Raw genomic sequence first — 23,894 nt, forward strand, 5'->3', positions numbered from 1 at the left:
TTTAAAGCTCTAGCAATTTCTTTGAAGCAGTCAGGCAACCAAAATATTAACCATGTTAATATTTTAGTAAGCAATGGAAAAATAGCTTCTAACTGCTGGCTTCTCAGTTATATCAGCCAACCTATTTGAACAACTGACAATATCTGAAATTACATTTTTATCTGACAAATGTTACTTCAATTAAAACTTAATCATGCTGCCTTTGCCAATCAAACATTATATTAGCCTTCCATTTTAAACCTTAGCTGCTTGTACTGTATAAAATAAAAATAAGAATTTCCTTTTTTTGATGATGTCATTCAAGCCAATAAATAACTCTGTACGTTGATCAGAAATAAACATCAGTGGCAGTAGAGTTTATCAGAATGAGATGAACAATGACTCAGTACAATTGCTGCTGAGACACTGAATTTTGAGAGAATGAGACAACAAAAAACCCTATTCTAGATGATTATCCAATAACTTTAGCTGAAAGGTACACGTCATCATCACCATCATCAACAATCACTGCTAACAAGTATGATTATTCACCTAGGAAATTCCATGTCACTGGCTATGGGCCTTTATGTGGCTGAGGAGCCTGATTCTACAGCTGCATCTCTGACCACACATTTGTCAGATGTTGCCAGGTGGTGGAACTAGTCCTTGATCTTGGAATCTCCACTTCTTTTTCCATATTTTCTCTTTTCAATGGGTATTCTGTTCGAATTGTGTCACTTCATATAGAAGTTTCCTCCAATTTGCTTTCTTCTGAAAGGACATCTCACATGCATTGGCATCTATGTTGCATTTCTTGTGGAAAATCTTAAGTCAGTCTTTCAAATGTTTCCTTTGTCGTCTTGTCTGAGTACCTTCCATGTGCTGGGCGAAGAGGATTTGTTTAGGTAATTGGAACTCAGGCATCCTAAGCAAATGGTTGGCCCAATGGAGTTGGTTTCAGATGATCGTGCCCTCCATGCTGGTGCCAATAGCTGCTATAAGGGTGCTGATGAAGTATGCCTGTCCTCCCAGCTTTTTTCTACATTCTTTTTAATCGTGCTGTGCAGATGGCAGAGGGATTTTGGGGAGTTGGGAAGAATTTACAGCAGAATGCCCACTTTCTGACCTGATCTTGTAGAGAGAGTATATGTATTTTATATATATGGTTTGGTGCAGTTAAGTTTCTGGTCATTGGTAACATTGGGTGTTGATGGTAGATTCAGCAATGATAATGCTGTTAAATATCAATAGGATATATTGCTGATGACGTTCATTACTTGGGCACTTGTATGATGCAAATATCACTTGCTACTTATCTGCCCAAGTCCAAATTTTGTTCAGGTCTTGCTGCAAGCAGGCACAGTTACCTCAATATCTGAGGAGTTGAGAATAGTGTTGGACAGTGGGTAATTGTCAGAAAACTTTTCCACTCTGACATTATAATGAAGCTACTGAAGATGGTTGGGACTGAGACACTACCCTGAAAAATCTGTAACTTTGGACAATAACAACTTGTGCTTGGCATGACTCTTAGCCCCATTTACTTCAATTTTATTAGTGTTTGTTGATGCTACACAGGCACATTCTGCTTAAATGTCAAGTCAGTCATTCTGATCTCATTTATCCATTTTTGAACCAAGGCTGCAATAGGGCCCAGATCCCAGTGGCTCTAGCAAAGCATCGGCTGTAAATGACCCCAACTTAAAACAAACCAATTGTGGAAACAATGCCTAAACATTCACTAAACAACCAGAGTGTTCTCAGCATATGGAACAGTACCAGTATGTGTGGTGATTTGAGGTAAAAATAAGATTCACTTCAATTTGAATGATAAAGTGCTCAGGGTAGTCAAAATTTGATTTTTGCAAATGAGTTTGCTTTATAAATATATTTATTGCCTACCCCTAATTTACTTGAGTTTTCTTCTTGAACTGCTGCAGTGTATGTGTTGTAGACACACCCCATCGTGCTGTTCGAAAGGAGTTCCAGAATTTTGATCTAGCAGCATGAAGAATAGGGGTCATATTTTCAAGTAATGGTGGTGAGAGATCTGGAGGGAAACTTGCAGGTTGTGGCGTTCTCACACACCCGACATCCAGGTCCTTCCTGACAGTTTGGAAGCTGGTTTTGAAGTAGTTTTGGTGAGTTGATTTAGTGCATCTTCTAGACGGGACATATTACATTCCTGTCATTGTGTTGACTGGGAGAGTGAACATTTAAGATAGTGAGCGAGATGGCAATCCAGAAGACTGCTTTGTCAAGCTTTTGAGTGTTTTTGGAGCTGCACTCATCCAGGCAAATGGAGAATATTCCATCACACATTACATTTGTACCTTATACATAGTGTAAAAAGTGAGGTCTGCAGATGCTGGAGATCAGAGCTGAAAATGTGTTGATGGTTAAAGCACAGCAGGCTAGGCAGCATCCAAGGAACAGGAAATTCGACGTTTCGGGCCAGAGCCATTCCTGATGAAGGGCTCTGGCCTGAAACGTCAAATTTCCTGTTCCTTGGATGCTGCCTAACCTGCTGTGCTTTAACCAGCAACACATTTTCAGCCCTTATACATAGTGGACAGGCTTTGGGGAGTTAGGAGGTTAATATTAGACCAATGATTAAATCTTCAGTTAACTTATCTGCTTTAAAGAAATTAAACAGAATGGAAGATTTTCTTTCAAGAATTAATTTCAGACAACATATTTGAAATGTATATTATTGTATTACATTTAACAGAAAGACTACCAAAAAAAGAAAATTATCAAGGCACCTATGTAGCCTTGATTTATACAATGAAAAGCCAACAGTTTAAGAAGAATTACATATTCAGTTCTACTGAACTTTAGCAGCTTGGTTGCTTCTTCTTTCCACTACAACAAAATAAAGATAAACAATTATAATTTGCATTGGAAATAAGTTACAATGTTTTCTTCCACTAATCTGATAAAGGTAGTGAACCACAATTCCAAAAGCACTAGCAACATTACTTAATTGGCCAAACACGTTGCCAGGCACGTCAAACACAGGGAAGCAGAGGATTAATACCATGGATATCCGTCATTATTGACCCAAATTACATTCTTATCCAACATTTATGGGTACAGTCTTTCTAAAACCATATATTACAGAAAAATCAAAAATTGGAACTCTGCTGATATTTTTCTTGCCTGACTCATGGAGTTCTGAAACCAACTGTAATATCTTTATCACCTTTCCTCTATCAAGGAACAGTCCATTCAATGCAGGTTTTCATCTCAGGCTGCTGTAACAGACCGGTCAACATAGTGACTAGATCATTTAGAGAAACACTATTTTTAATACACTTCACCAACACCAGCATTTTCTTTCAATTTACAGACTAAATTAACATCATGTTCCTATGCCTAGTGAATGTTATTTTACTTGGGAATGTTTTAGGAGTGGAATAGAATCATTCTCTTTCCTTTAGTCTCAACATAGGCACTCTGCCATCTGCTCAGCAGCCTTACCACTCAAAAATGTGGAGTTATTTATAGAAGAGTGAGTTCTATGATCCTTGGATAAGTTTGCGCTCAGGTTGTCTCACCCGGGCATCAAAATACTCCAAAACCTACACAATGAATTGCTGATTTTGGAAAACAATTGAGAAAAACTACTCGTTGAGCTACTAAATATAGCTGCATGAATTAGACCATGCAGCATTTGAATGTTGGCAGGGTCACGCAAAAAGCTAATTGCCAATTTTCTTTCTGTTAGTTCCCAATTCGGTCACAACACAAAACAGCTCTGCTCTGTAGAGTTGCATTTGTGTAGGTCAATTTGCAAAGCACGGAAAAACATACAATTCTCTCTACAGTTAGCATGGGATTGGAAATGTTGGAAAACTTGCAAACTGAAATTCTGATACTTACTGAGTTCTCTATTTTTTCGGAGTTCAGCAGTCAGATCCCCTGACTTGTTACAGGCACCAAGGAAATATTCAAACTCTTTTCTGCCCTCTAAAGCCTGAAATAATAAGTCATAAGCTTGTTGCATGACAAACAGAACTCTCCCACGTGCATCCCCACCCAAAAAAATACAATTGAATTCCTCCTCCAAAGTAAATGATCAGCTTTAAGAGGCACTATTCAGGCATCATGACTAGGGCAGTACACTAATTGTAGCAATTGATAGTGACAAAGACAGAAATGGCACATTTATTAATCCTATGCTTACCCGTAATTCCAGATTTCTTAATAAAAATAATCATGAGTGACGTAGGATGTAAGTCAAAGAAAAATGAGGAATTTGCAAACCATTTTATCTCAAAAGATTGGGTCAAAACTGGTTCTGGCAGAATTTCCAGTGGAAAATTATCACACATCCTCAAGTCACATTTTACCAAATAGGTCAAAATTTTCATAACTCAGCCACTAGATAGGAGATATAAAATCATAATCTCTATAAAAGTAACAGGACACTGTACAAGTGAGTATCTAATCAAATATGCTGGCAACTGAGTTGAGACTTCCAGGAATTACTGGAATATAATGAACAAATACTTGGCAATACTTTTTAATATTATTCCATTAACAAAAATGAATAAAGAAATTAGGGCACACACTGGAGACACCTTAGTCTAGAGAGGATGGCACGGTGACTCAGTGGTTAGCACTGCTGTCTCACAGTCCCAGGGACCCGGCTTCGATTCCAGCCTCGGGCGACTGTATGTGAGGAGTTTGCACATTCTCCACGTGTCTGCATTGTTTTCATCCGGGTGCTTCGGTTTCCTTCCACAAAGATGCGCAGGTTAGGTGAATTGGCCATGCTAAATTGCCCACAGTATTCAGGAATATGTTGGTTAGCTGCATTAGTCAGGGGCATATGTAGGGAATGGGTCTGGGTGGGTTAGTCTTCAGAGGGTCAGAGTGGACTTGTTGGGCCAAATGGCCTGTTTCCACATTGTAGGGATTCTATTCTAAGTTGTATTTGGTGCAAAATGTAATTTGGTTGTGAACAAATGGCCCAGAAGCAAGACCATGCTTTTAGGCATGGGTATTGACTCCAGGGATAGGATGGGTGCTGTCTAAACCCAGAAATGAAGAATAGTCACTTGACTGAGGCACTCGACACCTGAAGATCAACTATGTCTTCAGCAATGAAGTGAAGTGGAGTGAAAGTGGCATTTCTGCTATCTATATTTAAATAGTAGACTTTTATCAGAACATCTAGACTGACCTGCAGAGCACTCAACTTCTCCCTGGTTGCTTTGATAACCAAGACAGACTTCTCCACTTTTGACCTCAAAGCATTTAGCCTAAATCAAAAGACTCAAATTACATCACAAATTTCAGAACGTGATAATTTGTACACATTAATTCTTCATCAATGAAAAGGATATGAGATCAGAATTTGAACAGCAAAAATATAGATACAGGGAAGGGTAGGGATGTGGGATTAGAGCTGACAGCAATAATAGTAATCAAATATGCGAAGTGACTTCCTTTCTGTATATTACTCATGATTTAGATAGATCATATTGAAAGTTGTACACACAGTGCACATTTGCCGTAAACACCACATTCAACGTCTTCCTTAACTTATTGTGAGCAATATCGCAGGTGATCTAATACTTCCTGTATAGATAATTTTAATAATATAAAATCTTCGAGTAAAAAATGAGGTCTGCAGATGCTGGAGATCACAGCTGCAAATGTGTTGCTGGTCAAAGCACAGCAGGTTAGGCAGCATCTCAGGAATAGAGAATTCGACGTTTCGAGCATAAGCCCTTCATCAGGAATAAGAGAGAGAGAGCCAAGCAGGCTGAGATAAAAGGTAGGGAGGAGGGACTAGGGGGAGGGGCGATGGAGGTGGGATAGGTGGAAGGAGGTCAAGGTGAGGGTGATAGGCCGGAGTGGGGTGGGGGCGGAGAGGTCAGGAAGAGGATTGCAGGTTAGGAGGGCGGTGCTGAGTTGAGGGAACCGACTGAGACAAGGTGGGGGGAGGGGAAATGAGGAAGCTGGAGAAATCTGAATTCATACCTTGTGGTTGGAGGGTTCCCAGGCGGAAGATGAGGCGCTCCTCCTCCAGCCGTCGTGTAGTTGTGTTCTGCCGGTGGAGGAGTCCAAGGACCTGCATGTCCTCGGTGGAGTACTACATTCCAACCAACAAAATTTGGACCCAACCAGGACAACCTGTACCTACAACAAATCCGAAGCCTCCAGCAACAGACCTCCCTCCGGATCCTCCGCTCCACCCTTGCAGCCATGCGTCGCTACCTACACTCCCTGCAATCAGCACTACCCCAGCTCAGGACAACACTCTCACAGACCTGCAAAGGACCCCTGCTGTTCTTCATCTACAGAAGAATCCACAAACTCAACAAACAGTTCTTCCTAGCCCTATCAGAGATTAAAGACAGTAAGTACCAAAAACTTTCATGTACTTACCCCCACACTCGTGGCCCCTCAACTAGTCCAGAATCTTCCACAGGCCTGTCGGACGCCATTACACATGTGGCCTCCACAGCGCCCGCGGCACCAAAGGCCGCCGCCGACCGTGACGTCACTTCCGCCCCTACCGACCTCGGAGCCCCCGCGATCGCCGCCCCTACAACTGCCCCGGTGACCACCACACACACAACCGCTTCCACGATCGCCGACGTACCCGCGACCCACGCGGCCACCGGGAATGACCACCACTCCTCCGTCGCCGCAACCATTTCCGCCCCTCCGGTTGCCGTCGACGCAGCCACTTCCGCCCCCACTGACATCACTAACCTGCAGGAGCACAAATCCTCAGGTTTCCCCGCCCCCACGCCGTCTTTCGTCACTACGCATAACCCCGCCCCCACGCTTATTTCCGTCACGACGCATGACCCCGCCCCTACGTCGATCAACGTCACCACGTCTAACTCCGCCCCTACTTCGATCTCTGTCCCCGCCCCTAACCCCGCCCCCAGCTCCAGCTCCAGCTCCAGTCCCACACCAGGTCCTAGCTCCCAGCCTTGCCGGATTTTCACCATCCCTCCAGATCTCCCCCTCTCTGAGGATGAAAGATCAGTCCTCAGCAGGGGCCTCACCTTCGTTCCCCTACGCCCTCGGATTAATGAGTTCAACACGCGGCGAGATATTGAACAATTCTTCCGCCGCCTTCGCCTCCGTGCCTACTTTCACAACCAAGACTCCCGCCCACCCTCTGACGACCCCTTCTCCCGCCTCCAACACACCCCATCCACCTGGACACCCCGTGCAGGCCTCCTACCCGCCCTCGACCTCTTTATAGCCAACTGCCGCCGTGACATCAACCGACTCAACCTGTCCACCCCTCTCACCCACTCCAACCTCTCACCCTCAGAACGTGCAGCCCTTCACTCCCTCCGCTCCAATCCCAACCTCACCATCAAACCCGCAGACAAGGGAGGTGCGGTGGTAGTTTGGCGCACTGACCTGTACACCGCTGAAGCCAAACGCCAGCTCGCGGACGCCTCCTCTTATCGCCCCCTTGACCACGACCCCACCTCCCACCACCAAACCATCATCTCCCAGACCATCCAGGACCTCATCACCTCAGGGGATCTCCCATCCACCACCTCCAACCTCATAGTCCCACAACCCCGCACCGCCCGTTTCTACCTCCTGCCCAAAATCCACAAACCTGCCTGCCCCGGCCGACCCATTGTCTCAGCCTGCTCCTGCCCCACCGAACTCATCTCCCAATACCTCGACACGGTCCTGTCCCCTTTAGTCCAAGAACTCCCCACCTACGTTCGGGACACCACCCACGCCCTCCACCTCCTCCAGGATTTTCGCTTCCCCGGTCCCCAACGCCTTATTTTCACTATGGACATCCAGTCCCTGTACACCTCCATCCCCCATCACGAAGGACTCAAAGCCCTCCGCTTCTTCCTTTCCCGCCGCACCAACCAGTACCCTTCCACTGACACCCTCCTTCGACTGACTGAACTGGTCCTCACCCTGAATAACTTCTCTTTTCAATCCTCCCACTTCCTCCAAACTAAAGGAGTTGCCATGGGCACCCGCATGGGCCCCAGCTATGCCTGCCTCTTCGTAGGATATGTGGAACAGTCCATCTTCCGCAACTACACTGGCACCACCCCCCACCTTTTCCTCCGCTACATCGATGACTGTATCGGCGCTGCCTCGTGCTCCCACGAGGAGGTTGAACAGTTCATCAACTTTACTAACACCTTCCATCCCGACCTGAAATTCACCTGGACTGTCTCAGACTCCTCCCTCCCCTTCCTAGACCTTTCCATTTCTATCTCGGGCGACCGACTCAACACAGACATCTATTATAAACCGACTGACTCCCACAGCTACTTGGACTACACCTCCTCCCACCCTGCCCCCTGTAAAAACGCCATCCCATATTCCCAATTCCTTCGTCTCCGCCGCATCTGCTCCCAGGAGGACCAATTCCAACACCGCACAGCCCAGATGGCCTCCTTCTTCAAGGACCGCAGATTCCCCCCAGACGTGATCGACGATGCCCTCCACCGCATCTCCTCCACTTCCCGCTCCTCCGCCCTTGAGCCCCGCTCCTCCAACCGCCACCAAGACAGAACCCCACTGGTTCTCACCTACCACCCCACCAACCTGCGCATACAACGTATTATCCGCCGCCATTTCCGCCACCTCCAAACAGACCCCACCACCAAGGATATATTTCCCTCCCCTCCCCTATCAGCGTTCCGCAAGGACCACTCCCTTCGTGACTCCCTTGTCAGATCCACACCCCCCACCAACCCAACCTCCACCCCCGGCACCTTCCCCTGCAACCGCAGGAAATGTAAAACTTGCGCCCACACCTCCACACTCGCTTCCCTCCAAGGCCCCAAGGGATCCTTCCATATCCGCCACAAGTTCACCTGTACCTCCACACACATCATCTATTGCATCCGCTGCACCCGATGTGGCCTCCTCTATATTGGTGAGACAGGCCGCTTACTTGCGGAACGCTTCAGAGAACACCTCTGGGCCGCCCGAACCAACCAACCCAATCACCCCGTGGCTCAACACTTTAACTCCCCCTCCCACTCCACCGAGGACATGCAGGTCCTTGGACTCCTCCACCGGCAGAACACAACTACACGACGGCTGGAGGAGGAGCGCCTCATCTTCCGCCTGGGAACCCTCCAACCACAAGGTATGAATTCAGATTTCTCCAGCTTCCTCATTTCCCCTCCCCCCACCTTGTCTCAGTTGGTTCCCTCAACTCAGCACCGCCCTCCTAACCTGCAATCCTCTTCCTGACCTCTCCGCCCCCACCCCACTCCGGCCTATCACCCTCACCTTGACCTCCTTCCACCTATCCCACCTCCATCGCCCCTCCCCCTAGTCCCTCCTCCCTACCTTTTATCTCAGCCTGCTTGGCTCTCTCTCTCTTATTCCTGATGAAGGGCTTATGCTCGAAACGTCGAATTCTCTATTCCTGAGATGCTGCCTAACCTGCTGTGCTTTGACCAGCAACACATTTGCAATTTTAATAATATATAATGTTAAAGTGGTAGAGCAGTTTTCTTCAAAATTTTGCACTATTCAGGGTAGTCCCTTTTCAATAGATTGCAAGAATTGACAGTGATTCAGTAACTCACTCTTTCTGGGCTGCATACAGATGCCCTCTTGTGGAAGTTTTAGACTTTTCCACATTTGATTCAGCAACATCTATAAAACAACAGAAAACAACTATATTTGATTCTGACCTTACAAAACTGAACAATGTTTTCCCAAATGCCTTATTATGCACTTCCTGCTGCTGAGGATAGGTGGGAAAATGGTCTAAAATCTGTCCTTGACGAAAACTGTTTTTAAACAAGACTTCCTAAATCAGCTTTCTTACTCTTCCTAAGAGGAAGCACCTGACTCTAAATCAGCAAGACTCTACAGCTGATATCATGAAGAAATTGCTATTTGTATCGATATTACGTGGAGGTTAGGGGTCAGTTCACCCAGTTGGCGGGACAGCTAGTTTCTAATGCCAATAATGAGAGTTAAATTCACACACCAGCCGAGGTTGTGAATTTAGGGATGTCACTGTGGCTAGCACTGCTGCCTCACAGCACCAGGGACCTAGGTTCAATTTCAGTCTCAGATGACTGGCCATGTGGAGTTTGCACGTTCTGCCCGTGTCCGCGTGGGTTTCCTCTGGGTGCCACAATCCAAAGCTATACAGGTTAGGTGATTGGCCATGCTAAATTGCCCATAGTGTCCAGGGATGTGTAGGCTAGGTGGGTTAGCCATGGGAAATACGGGTCATAGGGAGAGGGCAGGGGGTGGGTCTGGGTGCGATACTCTTCAGAGGGTCAGTGTGAACTCTATGGGCCGAATGGCCTGCTCCCACATTGCAAGGATTCTATGGTTACCATCAAAGACTCTTCCTCTGAACCTTTCCCCTCAACTGTCTGTGGTGACTTTACATAGGGGTAGGGAGTGCAGAATTAGTCTAAACTATATCCTCATTACAATTTTAAGTTTATTATATGAGGAAATAATTTGGTTGATCATACCAAGATTATGATAGAATTTTCCCTTTATTTCACATCTTCTGAAATTATTGTGGACAAAATGTTTCGCAGAAACTTTTAAAAAGAAATTTAAAAATCATCTTGGTCTCTAGGGCAATGCTACTCCAAAATTGGAACATACGATGCATCCATCAGTTAGTTATAACGTAATTATCAAGACATTGATAGTATGCCACTAAGCAATAGGATAACACACTAAACAAAATGAAATAACTTTCAAATACATTGCTATTACTTTACCAGATCTTGCTCTACAATGTGTGCCCCTGGGGGTAAAAGGGCTAAGACACTGAGTTCCAGTAACTGGGGAAAATCTTTCAATGGAAACCTTGTGGTTCTTCTTGCAAGGTGTTGCTTCATCTTCCTGCAGTTGGAGAAGTGGCCTTAAGTCACCATTTTTAACTTTTTGTTTAAATGAAAGCGTCTCCAAATCTTCATATGTATAATACTTACCTTTTTTTCCAAATTTAGTGACCGTTTAACTCTGAAAGATTAAAAGAAATGTGTTTTGTTTAGGAAAATACCAGAACGTACAACTTCAAAGAAGCAAAATGTAGGAGCAAATTACTGCGGATGCTGGAATCTGTATTGAAAACAAAAAACGCTGGAAATCACAGTGAAGCAGGCAACATTCTTGGAGAGACAGCAAGCTAATGTTTCGAGTCTAGATGATTCTTCATCAGTTCAAAGCAACAGATATTAATAAAGCAAGCATAATGTCAATTTAACTCTCTGCCTAATGTGGTCTGATGTATGCTTCCACTGGTGCTACAAATTCTGCTCTACTGTCAGTACTTATTCATCACAATGCCATTATTTGCTCCCTGAAATGAATCTCTCATTTCATACAAGCTGAAATAGACTCTCAATGCCCAATCTTGACCTATAAGAACTAGAGAAATTGAGGTTTTGGTTAAGAAAAAGAAGGAAGCATATCTCAGGTATAGACAAGAGAGATCGAGTGAATCCTTAGAAGAGTAAAAAAGCAGTATGAGAATACTTCAGAGGGAAATCAGGAAGGCAAAAAGGGGTCATGAGATAGCTTTCGCAAATAAGGTTAAGGAGCATCTAAAGAATTTCTATAAATACATTAAGGACAAAAGGGTAACCAGGGACAGAACAGGGCCCCTTAAAGATCAGCAAGGCAGCCTATGTGTGGAGCTGAAGGAGATGGGGTAAGATACTAAATGAGTATTTTGCATCACTGTTTACTGTGGAGAAGGTCATGGAAGACACAGAATGTGGGGAAATAGATGGTGACATCTTGAAAAATGTCCATATTACAGGAGGTGGTGCTGGATATCTTGGCCCAATCCCATAAAAGTGGATAAATCTCTAGGACCTGATCAGATGTACCTTAGAACACTGTGGGAAGTCAGGGGGAAGTGATTGCTGGCCCTTTGCTGATATATTTATACCATCGACAGTGATAGGTGAGGTGCTGGACAACTGGACATTGTCTAATGAGGTGCCACTACTTAAGAAAGGTGGTAAGGACAAGCCAGGGAACTATAGAACGGTGAGCCTGACATCGGTGGTGGGCAAGTTGTTAGAGGGAATTCTGAGGGACAAGATTTACATGCATTTGGAAAGGCAAGGACTGATTAGGGGTAGTCAACATGGCTTTGGGCAAGGGAAATCATGCGTCACAAACTTCATTGAGTTTTTTGAAAAAGTAACAAAGAGGATTGATGAGGGCAGAGTGTTGGACATGATCTACATGGACTTCATAAGGCGTTCGACAAAGTTCCCCATGGGACTCTGGTTAGCAAGGTTAGATCTCATTGAATACAGGGAGAACTAGCCATTTGGACACAGAACTGGCTCGAAGGTAGAAGACAGATGGTGATGGTAGAGGATTGCTTTGGAGACTTGAAGCCTGCGACCAATGGACTGCCACAAGGATCGGTGTTGGGTCCACTACTTTTTGTCATTTATACAAATTATTTGGATAGGAACACAGGAGGTATAATTAGTAAGTTTGCAGATGACACCAAAATTGGAAGTGTAGTGGACAGCAAAGAAGGTTACTTCAGATTAGGATGGGATCTTGATCAGATGGGCCAACGGGTTGAGGAGTGGCAGATAGAGTTTAAATTAGATAAATGCAAGGTGCTGCATTTTGGAAAAGAAAATCAGAGCCGGACTTATACACTTATTGGTAAGGTTCTGGGGAGAGACCTTGGAGTGTAGGTTCATAGTTCCTTGAAAGTTGAGTTGCAGGTAGATAGGATAGTGAAGAATGCATTTGATATGCTTTCCTTCATTGGTCAGATCACGGAGTATAGGAGTTGTGAGGTCATGTTGAGGCTATACAGAAATTGGTTAGGCTAATTTTGGAATACCGCGTGCAATTCTGGTCTCCTTCCTATCGGAGGGATGTTGTGAAACTTGAAAGGGCTCAGAAAACATTTACAAGGATGTTGCCAGGGCTGGAGCATTTGAGCTATTGGTAGAGGTTGAATAGGCTAGGTCTGTTTTCCCTAGAGTGTTGGAGACTAAGGGGTGACCTTATAGAGGCTTACAAAATCATGAGGGGCATGGATAGGATAAATAGAGAAAGTCTCTTCCCTGGGGTCAGGGAGTCCAGAAATAGGGGGCATAGATTTAGGGTGAGAGGGGAGAGATAAAAAAGGAACCTAAGGGACAACTTTTTCACGCAGAAGGTGAGTGTATGGAATGAGCTGCCAGAGGAAGTGGTGGAAGATGGTACAATTACAGCATTTAAAAGGCATCTGGATGGGTGTATGAATAGGAAGGGTTTAGAGGGATATGTGCCAAGTGCTGGCAAATGGAACGAGATTAGATTTGGGATATCTGGTCGGCATGGACGAGTTGGACTGAAGGGTTTGCTTCCATGCTGTACTTCTCTAAGGCTCTTACGATATCAGTTACTGGACATTCTTGACTCGAAATAAAAAAAAAGTTCCTATCTAACCTCCTGCATTTTTCTTGTACACCTGGACAAAGCTAATTTTGCAGTTTTTCTTGTTTTGAGCCTGACTCATTTTTCTGGATTTGATTTCGTTTGCCCAACAGTTAGTATCACAGTCAAAAGTGAAGGTCAGACAAAGCCTTTCAGGGGCCAGATTACAAAAAGGCGATTGCCAAAAAAATTTGAGTTAACTTGCACCTTAATGTCACGAATGCAGCAACCCTTTGTTAGAACAGAATGCAACTGGGAAATAACGATATTTAAACTGATGATGAGTGGTGGTTTGGCCGGGAGAAGGAAGGAAGGAGTGAGACAAATAGATGAGTAAGACCAGAATTACAACTGTGCTTCTCACCTGGAGTTAGTGATTAGCACAGCATTAAACTATACTGTAGGGATACTTAATTTTCATCTGCAAAAGGACAAGGTTTGTGTGACACATAAATAATTGAGTTGTTATTGGTTACGTGACCTAATCGGACTCTGTTCAACAATCAATTATAATTGATTCATCAAGACACATTTCTTATGCTTAAAATCAATTAATTGACTTCTCATTGATCCATTGTCATGTAATCTGGCCTCGTCATTTAATGATCCTGCTTGAGCCCTTATCAGCGACATTGTTCAACAGCAAAACAAGGCTAAATGTCTTTCTGGCTTTCACTTTATTAGCTAGATTGTGTTGCACAAATGAGCCTGGGCAATTCTGATACACGGCTGAAAATGTGTTGCTGGTTAAAGCACAGCAGGTCAGGCAGCATCTGATACACGGCCTACATTGGGCAAGATAAGATCTTCTTCCTCTTAATGTGACATACATTGTATCATTATAAAAAGAGAAGGCAGTTTGAACATGGAATGAGAAAGAGTTCTATTTCCCAGTTTTTGGTCCCATATTTTCATGTACAAGTACACAAGATAATAAATTTTTATAATATGGCCCATCCTCACTAATTGGCCCCTCCCCCTCCCCATTTCCTTTTCCATCGGTCCCTCCTCTCCTCCTCCTCCCCTATTCCCCACAGCCTCCTCCACTGTCCCTTCTCCATACCCCCTTCCTCTACCAATCCAACACCCCTCCTCCCATCCTTCCCCCCTTTCTCCATCCACCCCCTCCTCCCTTCTTCCCCCCCTTTCTCCATCCACCCCCTCCTCCCTTCTTCCCCCCCTTTCTCCATCCACCCCCTCCTCCCTTCTTACCCCCCTTTCTCCATTCACACCCCTCCTCCCTTCTCCCCCCCCCTTTCTCCATCCACTGCCCACCTCCCTTCTTCCCCTCTTTCTCCATCCACCGCCCACCTCCCTTCTTCCCCTCTTTCTCCATCCACCGCCCACCTCCCTTCTTCCCCCGTTTCTCCATCCACCCCCTCCTCCTTTCCTCATCCCTTTGTCCATCACACCCCCCTCTCTCCATCACACCCCCTGATCCCCCCCTTCCTCCATCACACCCCCTGATCCCCCCTTCCTCTATCACACCCCCTGATCCCCCCTTCCTCTATCACACCCCCTGATCCCCCCCTTCCTCCATCACACCCCCTGATCCCCCCTTCCTCTATCACACCCCCTGATCCCCCCTTCCTCTATCACACCCCCTGATCCCCCCTTCCTCTATCACACCCCCTGATCCCCCCTTCCTCTATCACACCCCCTGATCCCCCCTTCCTCTATCACACCCCCTGATCCCCCCTTCCTCTATCACACCCCCTGATCCCCCCTTCCTCCATCACCCCCCTCCTCCCTTCTTCCTCGCTTTCTCCATCACACCCCCGTGCTCCCCCCTTTCTCCTTCCATGCCCCTCCCACATTCTCCATCCACCCCCCTCCTCTATTCTTCCCCCTTTCTCCATCCACCCCCTGCTCCCCCCTTTCTCCATCACACCCCCCTCTCCCCCCCTTTCTCCATCACACCCCCCTCTCCCCCCCTTTCTCCATCACACCCCCCTCTCCCCCCCTTTCTCCATCACACCCCCCTCTCCCCCCCTTTCTCCATCACACCCCCCTCTTCCCCCCTTTCTCCATCACACCCCCTGATCCCCCCTTCCTCCATCACACCCCCTGATCCCCCCTTTCTCCATCCACACCCTCCTCCCTTCTTCCCCCCTTTCTCCATCCACGCCCCTCTTTCCTTACTCCATCTCCCACTCATCCCTTCTTCCCCTTTCTCCAACCCCCTCTCCCTTGTTGCCCTTTCTCCATCCACCCCCCTCCTCCCTTCTTCCCCCCTTTCTCCATCCACACCGCTCCTCTCTTCTTCCCCCCCTTTCTCCATCACTCCCTCCTCCCTTCTTCCCCGTATTCTCCATCTCTCCCTCCTCCCTTCTTCCCCATCATTCTACATCACTCCCTCCTCCCTTCTTCCCCCCTTTCTCCATCACTCCCTCCTCGATTCATCCCCCCCCATTCTACATCACTCCCTCCTCCATTCTTCCCCCCTTTCTCCATCCACGCCACTTCTTCCTTACTCCATCTCCCACTCATCCCTTCTTCCCCCCTTTCTCCATGCAAACCGCCCCTCCCTTCTTCCCCCTTTCTCAAACCCCCCCTCCCTTCTTCCCCTTTCCCCAACCCCCCTTCTTCCCCTTTCTCCAACCCCCCCTTCTTCCCCTTTCTCCAACCCCCCTTCTTCCCCTTTCTCCAACCCCCCTTCTTCCCCTTTCCCCAACCCCCCCTTCTTCCCCAACCCCCCCTTCTTCCCCTTTCTCCAACCCCCCCCCTTCTTCCCCTTTCTCCAACCCCCCCTTCTTCCCCTTTCTCCAACCCCCCCTTCTTCCCCTTTCTCCAACACCCCCTTCTTCTCCTTTCTCCAACCCCCCCTCCCTTCTTCCCCTACCCCCCCTCCCTTCTTCCCCAACCCCCCCTCCCTTCTTCCCCTACCCCCCCTCCCTTCTTCCCCTACCCCCCCTCCCTTCTTCCCCTTTCTCCAACCCCCCTCCCTTCTTCCCCTTTCTCCAACCCCCCTCCCTTCTTCCCCTTTCTCCAACCCCCCCTCTTCCCCTATTCTCCATCACTCCCTCCTCCCATCTTCCCCCCTATTCTCCATCACTCCCTCCTCCCTTCTTCCCCCCTTTCTCCATCACTCCCTCCTCCCTTCTTCCCCCCTTTCTCCATCACTCCCTCCTCCCTTCTTCCCCCCCTTTCTCCATCACTCCCTCCTCCCTTCTTCCCCCCCTTTCTCCATCACTCCCTCCTCCCTTCTTCCCCCATTCTCCATCACTCCCTCCTCCCCCCTATTCTCCATCACTCCCTCCTCCCTTCTTCCCCCCTTTCTCCATCACTCCCTCCTCCCTTCTTCCCCCATTCTCCATCACTCCCTCCTCCCCCCTATTCTCCATCACTCCCTCCTCCCTTCTTCCCCCCCTTTCTCCATCACTCCCTCCTCCCTTCTTCCCCCCTTTCTCCATCACTCCCTCCTCCCTTCTTCCCCCCATTCTCCATCACTCCCTCCTCCCTTCTTCCCCCCCATTCTCCATCACTCCCTCCTCCCTTCTTCCCCCCCTTTCTCCATCACTCCCTCCTCCATTCTTCCCCCCTTTCTCCATCACTCCCTCCTCCCTTCTTCCCCCCTTTCTCCATCACTCCCTCCTCCCCCCTATTCTCCATCACTCCCTCCTCCATTCTTCCCCCCTTTCTCCATCACTCCCTCCTCCCTTCTTCCCCCCCTTTCTCCATCACTCCCTCCTCCATTCTTCCCCCATTCTCCATCACTCCCTCCTCCCCCCTATTCTCCATCACTCCCTCCTCCCTTCTTCCCCCTATTCTCCATCACTCCCTCCTCCATTCTTCCCCCCTTTCTCCATCACTCCCTCCTCCCTTCTTCCCCCCATTCTCCATCACTCCCTCCTCCCTTCTTCCCCCCATTCTCCATCTCTCCCTCCTCCCTTCTTCCCCCCATTCTCCATCACTCCCTCCTCCCTTCTTCCCCCCATTCTCCATCTCTCCCTCCTCCCTTCTTCCCCCCATTCTCCATCTCTCCCTCCTCCCTTCTTCCCCCTATTCTCCATCACTCCCTCCTCCCTTCTTCCCCCCATTCTCCATCTCTCCCTCCTCCCTTCTTCCCCCCATTCTCCATCTCACCTCCCTCTCGCCCTCTTTCTACATCACCCACCTACTTCCTTCTTCTCCCCCTTCTTCCGGCCATTCTCCATCACCCCGCTCATCCTTCTTCCCCCTTTTCTCGATCCCACTCTTGCCTCCCTCCCCCTTCGCCCCCTCCCGATCCTTCCCCTCCTCCCTCTCCTCCCTCCATTCCACTTCCTTTTCCCCCTTCCCCCCTCCCTCCTCGGCCCACCGTCTCCCCCTTCCACCCTCCCCCCTCACTCACGGTCGTTTCGCCTCCATCCTCCTCCTGGTTTGATTTTCCCGCCCGGTGTCGCTCTATTTTCGCTCCGGGTGCTTCTCCTCGCGTTCGTGTGTTTCCCAGCTTTACTTTCTCCCACCAAAGCACGGTCAAGTCTTTCAGTGTTTGTTCTGTAGAGGTTTAAACCCGTCAGTACCTGAATCAGTGTCTCGGATGAAATTCAATACATTTAGAACGAATCAACGAAATCTGATAAAATCTGTGGTGGGGTAAAAATATGAGAGTATAAAGGACAGGGAAACAAACGTCAGTCAATAAACTGGATAAGGGAACGAGAGGCGCTTAACTTTGTTCTACCTACAGCACCCTTTGTTTTGATCTGTGATATAAAGTTAAGTTTGTAAAGATTAATTAAAACAGTAAAGTTTGAAGCAACTTGGTCCGGAAACCGGAACTATTGTTTGTGACCGGGTTCTTCTCGGGACCCGGATGGTAAATAGTGAGGGCGGCTTCCTCTCCATTTGGTTTCCATGGTGACAGCCAAGGCCCAGGCAGCGAGGTGAGAACTCGCTCCAAATATATTCATAAACTGGAAGGCAATTGGCATATTTGGCAATGTTATTAAACTCCAGAGACATTACCTTTTTTTGGAAGTATAAATATTGGAAAGTTGCATTATAGTTTTGTGAGTGCGAAGAAGTTGCAGTTTAGCTGTGGTCCTGATCTAGTTCAGATATTTAAGATGTAAAAGTTTTCTTTACACTTATAATGGATGTCTTAAATTTCACTTGTTTTGCTTTAAGACGCGACTAACAGGGCGAATTCATAATAAAATGGGAAAACTACTTTTTCTGAAGATATTCTAATTCTTTTTAGCATAGTAGAGGAATAAGAGGGGTGTTTTGTAGCAACTTGTTTGTAAACTGGGAAAGGGTTTAAAAGTGTGAAATTGAATGATGCTTGGGAAGCAGTAGCAAGGGCACTAAGTTACGTCATGGAAAAGTTAGTGGAAATGTCTTCAAGGAATGCAGGGAACTTAGATAAACATTTGATGTGATGAAAATAGAATGCATTTTCATGTAATTAAAATTAGTTCCGGCTTCATAAATAGGATTTGCAAATACATCCTCTCAACCCCAGGCCATCACTGTCTCCTAGACACAGATGTTTCATCAGTCACCTTCCCTTGGGGTGTTTGCTGTTGTTTGGTCAATGTTTAGTTCCATTCACAATTCCTCTGTTAATAAAACCATTCATGTCTGCATGCAGCATTATCATTTATCAGTATTTAGACTTGGTGTCATTAATGGCAATAATATTCCTGTCAGGTAAGTACAAAGCAATGACTACCATCAAGAAGTGAGAGCATAACCCTTGATATTTGAAGACATTGCAATCATCAAAGCCCTTACTATCCATGTCCTGGAGTTGCAAGTGACCAGAAACTTAAGTTTACCAAGCATATAAGTACTGCAGCTACGAGAGAGAGTCAGACAGTAGTTCTTGCAGTAGTTGCTTAGTCCTTTTCACCCCAGAGCTTTCCATGTTTTTTTCATCTTTTCATCTTACTTTGACCAAAAACTTAACTGCTTGAGCCATGTCAATAGTGTGGTGACTTGTGCAGGTCAGAGGCTGCATATTCTATAGCATATAATTCACTTCCCGATTCCTCAAAATCTGCCACTTAGAATGTACAAATCAAAAGTGATGGAAAACTTTCAACTTGCCTGAATGGTTTTAGTTTCAACAACACTGAAGATGTTCAACACTATTATTAAAAGGAAGAGTTTAGAGGGATATGAGCCAAGTGCTGGCAAATGGGACAGGGTGAGCTTGGGATATCTGGTCGGCATAGATGAGTTGGACCAAAGGATCTGTTTCTGTGCTGTATATCTATGATTCTATCAAGGACAAAGCAATCTGTTTGATTGACATCCTAACCACCACTTCAAATCTTCAGAAAATGTAGCAGCATTGGTAAAGAGTGGGTGTAGTTTAGTAACTGACTAAAACTGGAAGCTGCCTTTAAAATTTTTAACTAGTCTTCACTTCTGAATAATCAACATTTGTCATTTCCATACCCTTATAATATACTAGAAGCAAAATAATAATTAATAAAGTGGTTGGTCGATTTACAAAAGCCCCATGCTTCTGGAAACTAACCCATACTCGGGTGATCTTGCCATTCTACTTGCCTTTATCACCTTGATGACTGTTGGTATTTTGTATAAAACATATTCTTCTGAATTTTCAGAATGTCCATTCAGCAAGGAAGCATCACAGCTACTTCATCTGTGCCCAGGCAATCTGAATCTGGCAGATCTCAGTGTACTGAAGACGAGATTTTTTACAGAAACTGTAGAGCAGCTTACCTGACCGTATTTCGAACCAGTTTAGAGAATATCACTTCCAAAGATCAACTCTGTCTGGGTAAGGTTATAATTAAAACAGCAAATACGGTTAAACAAGTTTTTATACTTGTATTTTTGAATTTATGTTTTGAAAACAACTAAACACCATTGTACTGCAAGTTCTTTGAAGTGATACTGTATTTTTGTTAAATTGCTGTCTCCCAAACCTGAAAACAGCAGAGATTACTTTTGTGAAATAAAACTGTCAGATTTAAAGTTAAGTTATAGGGTGAACAGCACTTGAGGCTTAACATTTCAACATGAACAACATGAAATGATACAGATTTGGAAATCTGAAATAAAAGCATAACTCTGGAAATATTCAGCAGGTCTGACAGCATTTGGGCAGAGAGAAGCTTAACTTTTCAGGTCCATGACCTTTTGTCAGAACAGTAGAAATCTATTAAAGGTAGTTCACGTTATTAAAGCTGTAAAGCACATTTCATGCCTTCAGTATGACAGCTAATAAATTATGTTTAAAATGCAGCAACTTCAGGTTAGGCAAACGTAATACAGTTCAACAAACAGAACATTAGATTAATTAATCATTGGTATTGCTTAAAAGACTAATGATGGCTAGGACACCAGGAGAGCTCCTGATTCTTCAAAAGTACTGGCATGATTGCTTACGTCCAGCTGGGGCCTTAGTATAAATCTTATCCAAAAGACGGTTTACTTGAAAATCCAGTACTTTGTGAATACTGCACTGAAATGTTGACCTAGATTATGAATTTCAGATCTGGGATAGAGTTTTAACCCAAGGTCCTCCATGTGGGCGGCACGGTGGCGCAGTGGTTAGCACTGCTGCCTCACAGCGCCTGTAGACCCGGGTTCAATTCCCGACTCAGGCGACTGACTGTGTGGAGTTTGCACGTTCTCCCCGTGTCTGCGTGGGTTTCCTCCGGGTGCTCCGGTTTCCTCCCACAGTCACAAAGATGTGCGGGTCAGGTGAATTGGCCAAGCTAAATTGCCCGTAGTGTTAGGTAAGGGGTAAATGTGGGGGTATGGGTGGGTTGCGCTTCGGCGGGTCGGTGTGGACTTGTTGGGCCGAAGGGCCTGTTTCCACACTGTAAGTCTAATCTAATCTAATGTGAGAGTACCATCATTGAACAAACTTAACACCTGCTGCATGTGCCAATATATCACATTGAGCATTCTGTCTTTACTGGGCATGTTAAATTTTTATGAGACTGGAATGCCTGTAATTAATGAACCATATAGTACCTCGTTATACTGATGGAAAGTCATCAACCTGAAACTTTAAGTTTGTTTGTGTTTCCATATATATGTTGAGTAATTCTACCATATTCTGTATTTGTTTCATGCCTTTTACAACTTGGGTTTCCACAGGAAACACAAGGATCATTTCAACAAGTCCTGTGGACAGGGACCACTAAACCATCTTTCCAAACTTTCTGTCCACCCATAACACCCATGTTTTTATTCTGTCTCTTTCTGTCTGTAAGTGCTGGTTGAGTGGGAGCTTATAAGGTGGTTGGGGTTTCAAGTAGTACAACTATAAGATGATAGTTCGTAGTTGTTTGAATCTGTTTGTTTGTAATAAATAGTAGTTCTTGTTGAGTACAGAAACTGATCCATGCTTTCTGTCAATCTAGGTCTAAAACATGTAAATTGGGGGGCTCTGAGTACTTTTTAAAATATGTAACTTTTGAGGTGACCCCAGCAATAGCAGGACTTGTTTTCCTGTGCTGAACTCCCGCGAGGTGTATCAATAAGAGTGACCACCACACAGTCCTGGTGAAGACGATGTCCAGTCTTCACACTGAGATACCCTCCATTGTGATATGTGGCATTATCATCATGTTAAGTGGAATAGATGTCAGGCATGAAACAAATCTAACAACTCAAGACTGGGCATCCATGAGGCTCTGTGGATTGTCAACAGTAGTAGAATTGTAATCCTGACACTGTGCAATGTCATGGCTCAGTATATCTCACAGTCTACTGTTGCCCTTAAGCTCGGGGATCAACTCTGGTTCAACGAAGAGAGTAGAATGATATGCCAGGTGCAGCACCAGTGTTTTCTGAAAATATGGTGACAACCTGATGAAGCTACAAAACAGTATTAACTATCTGCCAAACATCGTAAGAACTAAGTGATAGACAGAGTTAAGCAATTCATAACTAACTGATCAAATGTGAGCTCTGCAGTCCTGCTGCATCGAATTGTGAATGAAGTTAAAAATCACACAACATCAGGTTACAGTCCAACAGGTTTAATTGGAAGCACACTAGCTTTCGGAGCGTCGCTCCTTCATCAGGTGATTGTGTGATCAATCACCAGATGAAGGAGCGTTGCTCCAAAGGCTAGTGTGCTTCCAATTAAACCTGTTGGACTGTAACCTGGTGTTGTGTGATTTTTAACTTTGTACAACCCAGTCCAACACCGGCATCTCCAAATCATGACTAATTGTGAATAGTGGTGAACAATCAAACAACTCACTGGAGGCAGAAGCACCACAAATATCCCCAAAGTGATAGGGGAATCCAGCACATCAGTGCAAAAGTTAAGGCTGACGACCTTTCAACATCCTTTAGCCAGAATTACCGAGTGGATAATCCATCTTGGCCTCCTCCAGAGGTCCCCTGCAGATGCCTTGTCAGCTGATTTGATTCACTCCAGGTGCTAGCAAGGAACTGCTAGAAGCACTAGATACTGCAAAGGCTGTGTTGCCTTCTAACATTCTGGTAATAGTTTTGAAGATATGTGCTCAGTGCAGCAACAGTTCTGGCAACTGTCCTACTATGTGAAAAATTTCACAGGCATGTCCTGTACACAAAAAGCAGAACAAATCCACCCCAGCCAATCACCACTTAATCAGTCTACTCTCAAGCATAAGGAAAAGTGATGGACAATGTCCTCAATAGTGCTATCAAGTAGCACTTCCGCAGAATAACATGCTCACTGACATTCAGTTTGTTTTTCACCAGGTACTCCATTCTTAATCGTGAAGCCTTTGTTAACATATGGACAACAGAGCTAAATTCCATATGATGGTTTAAAAATGTTTTCATTTTTTCTCTCATAGTACAATTTTGATGAAGACTCATCAGTCTAGAATATTTCTTTCCATTATTGCTACCTGGCCTGATGAGTGTTTATAGTTTTTCAGTTTTTATTTGCTGTTCTATTTATCTTGTAACATTGAATTTTTTCTCGAATATCAGCACAAGGTTAGACAGATCTGAAAAGTGTATGTTTGGCAACCATGATAATTATCTGATACATAAAATAATTAATCTGCAATAAAAAGAGTTTAGAAAGAACTCAAAATACAATAACTATAGAAAAAAAGTTGGAAAAGACTCAAATCATAATTCTTATCAAATTATAATTTACTTCAAACCTCTATGCAAAACAATGTTTATAAGCCCACTACAATGGACAAAAGGAAAATACTGAATATTTTGAAAATCTAAATTTAAAAAATGCTGGAAATACTCAGCATCAATAGAGAAAATGTTATATTTCTGTTCAATAACAACCTAAGTGGTGGGATACAAACTTTACAGAAAGATATCAATACATTATTTAAGTTGGCAAAATGTTGGCAGATGGAGCACAATGTGGGAAAATGTGAAGTTGTTCATTTTAGAATGGGGGAGAAAAGAAGAGAATATTATTAAAATGCAGAAAGAATGCAGAAAGGTTGCCGAAAGCTGTCGCAAAAAGGGACTTGGGGGGGTACTTGTGCATGTAAAAACAGAAGCTAGCACAAAGATGCAACAAATAATTAAGGAGCCTGATG

General features: G+C 45.2%; 2 protein-coding genes across 3 annotated transcripts in view; one reads left to right on the top strand and one right to left on the bottom strand.

Annotated features, from left to right (window-relative positions):
* Window positions 1–2,676: 2,676 nt before the first annotated feature.
* LOC132819056 (centromere protein R-like) lies at window positions 2,677–17,888 on the bottom strand. Its single transcript, XM_060830373.1, has 7 exons — window positions 17,738–17,888; window positions 10,932–10,962; window positions 10,719–10,842; window positions 9,549–9,618; window positions 5,171–5,249; window positions 3,865–3,958; window positions 2,677–2,844 (listed from the first exon to the last, which is right to left on the bottom strand). Exons 1-7 carry the CDS (start codon window positions 17,752–17,754, stop codon window positions 2,807–2,809), a joined length of 453 nt encoding a protein of 150 aa, XP_060686356.1. The 5' UTR covers window positions 17,755–17,888; the 3' UTR covers window positions 2,677–2,806.
* Window positions 17,889–18,256: 368 nt separating this feature from the next.
* efcab7 (EF-hand calcium binding domain 7) overlaps window positions 18,257–23,894 on the top strand; it is a 96,485-nt gene continuing 90,847 nt past the window's right edge. For both annotated transcript variants that reach the window (XM_060830369.1, XM_060830370.1), the window contains exons 1-2: window positions 18,257–18,272; window positions 19,968–20,143. In XM_060830369.1, coding sequence (XP_060686352.1) covers window positions 19,969–20,143 — 175 coding nt within the window. In that variant the 5' untranslated portion in view covers window positions 18,257–18,272; window position 19,968. The remainder of the gene's footprint in view (window positions 18,273–19,967; window positions 20,144–23,894) is intronic.

The sequence above is a fragment of the Hemiscyllium ocellatum genome, chromosome 9, assembly GCF_020745735.1.
Source record: "Hemiscyllium ocellatum isolate sHemOce1 chromosome 9, sHemOce1.pat.X.cur, whole genome shotgun sequence".
NCBI classification, from domain to species: Eukaryota; Metazoa; Chordata; class Chondrichthyes; order Orectolobiformes; family Hemiscylliidae; genus Hemiscyllium; species Hemiscyllium ocellatum.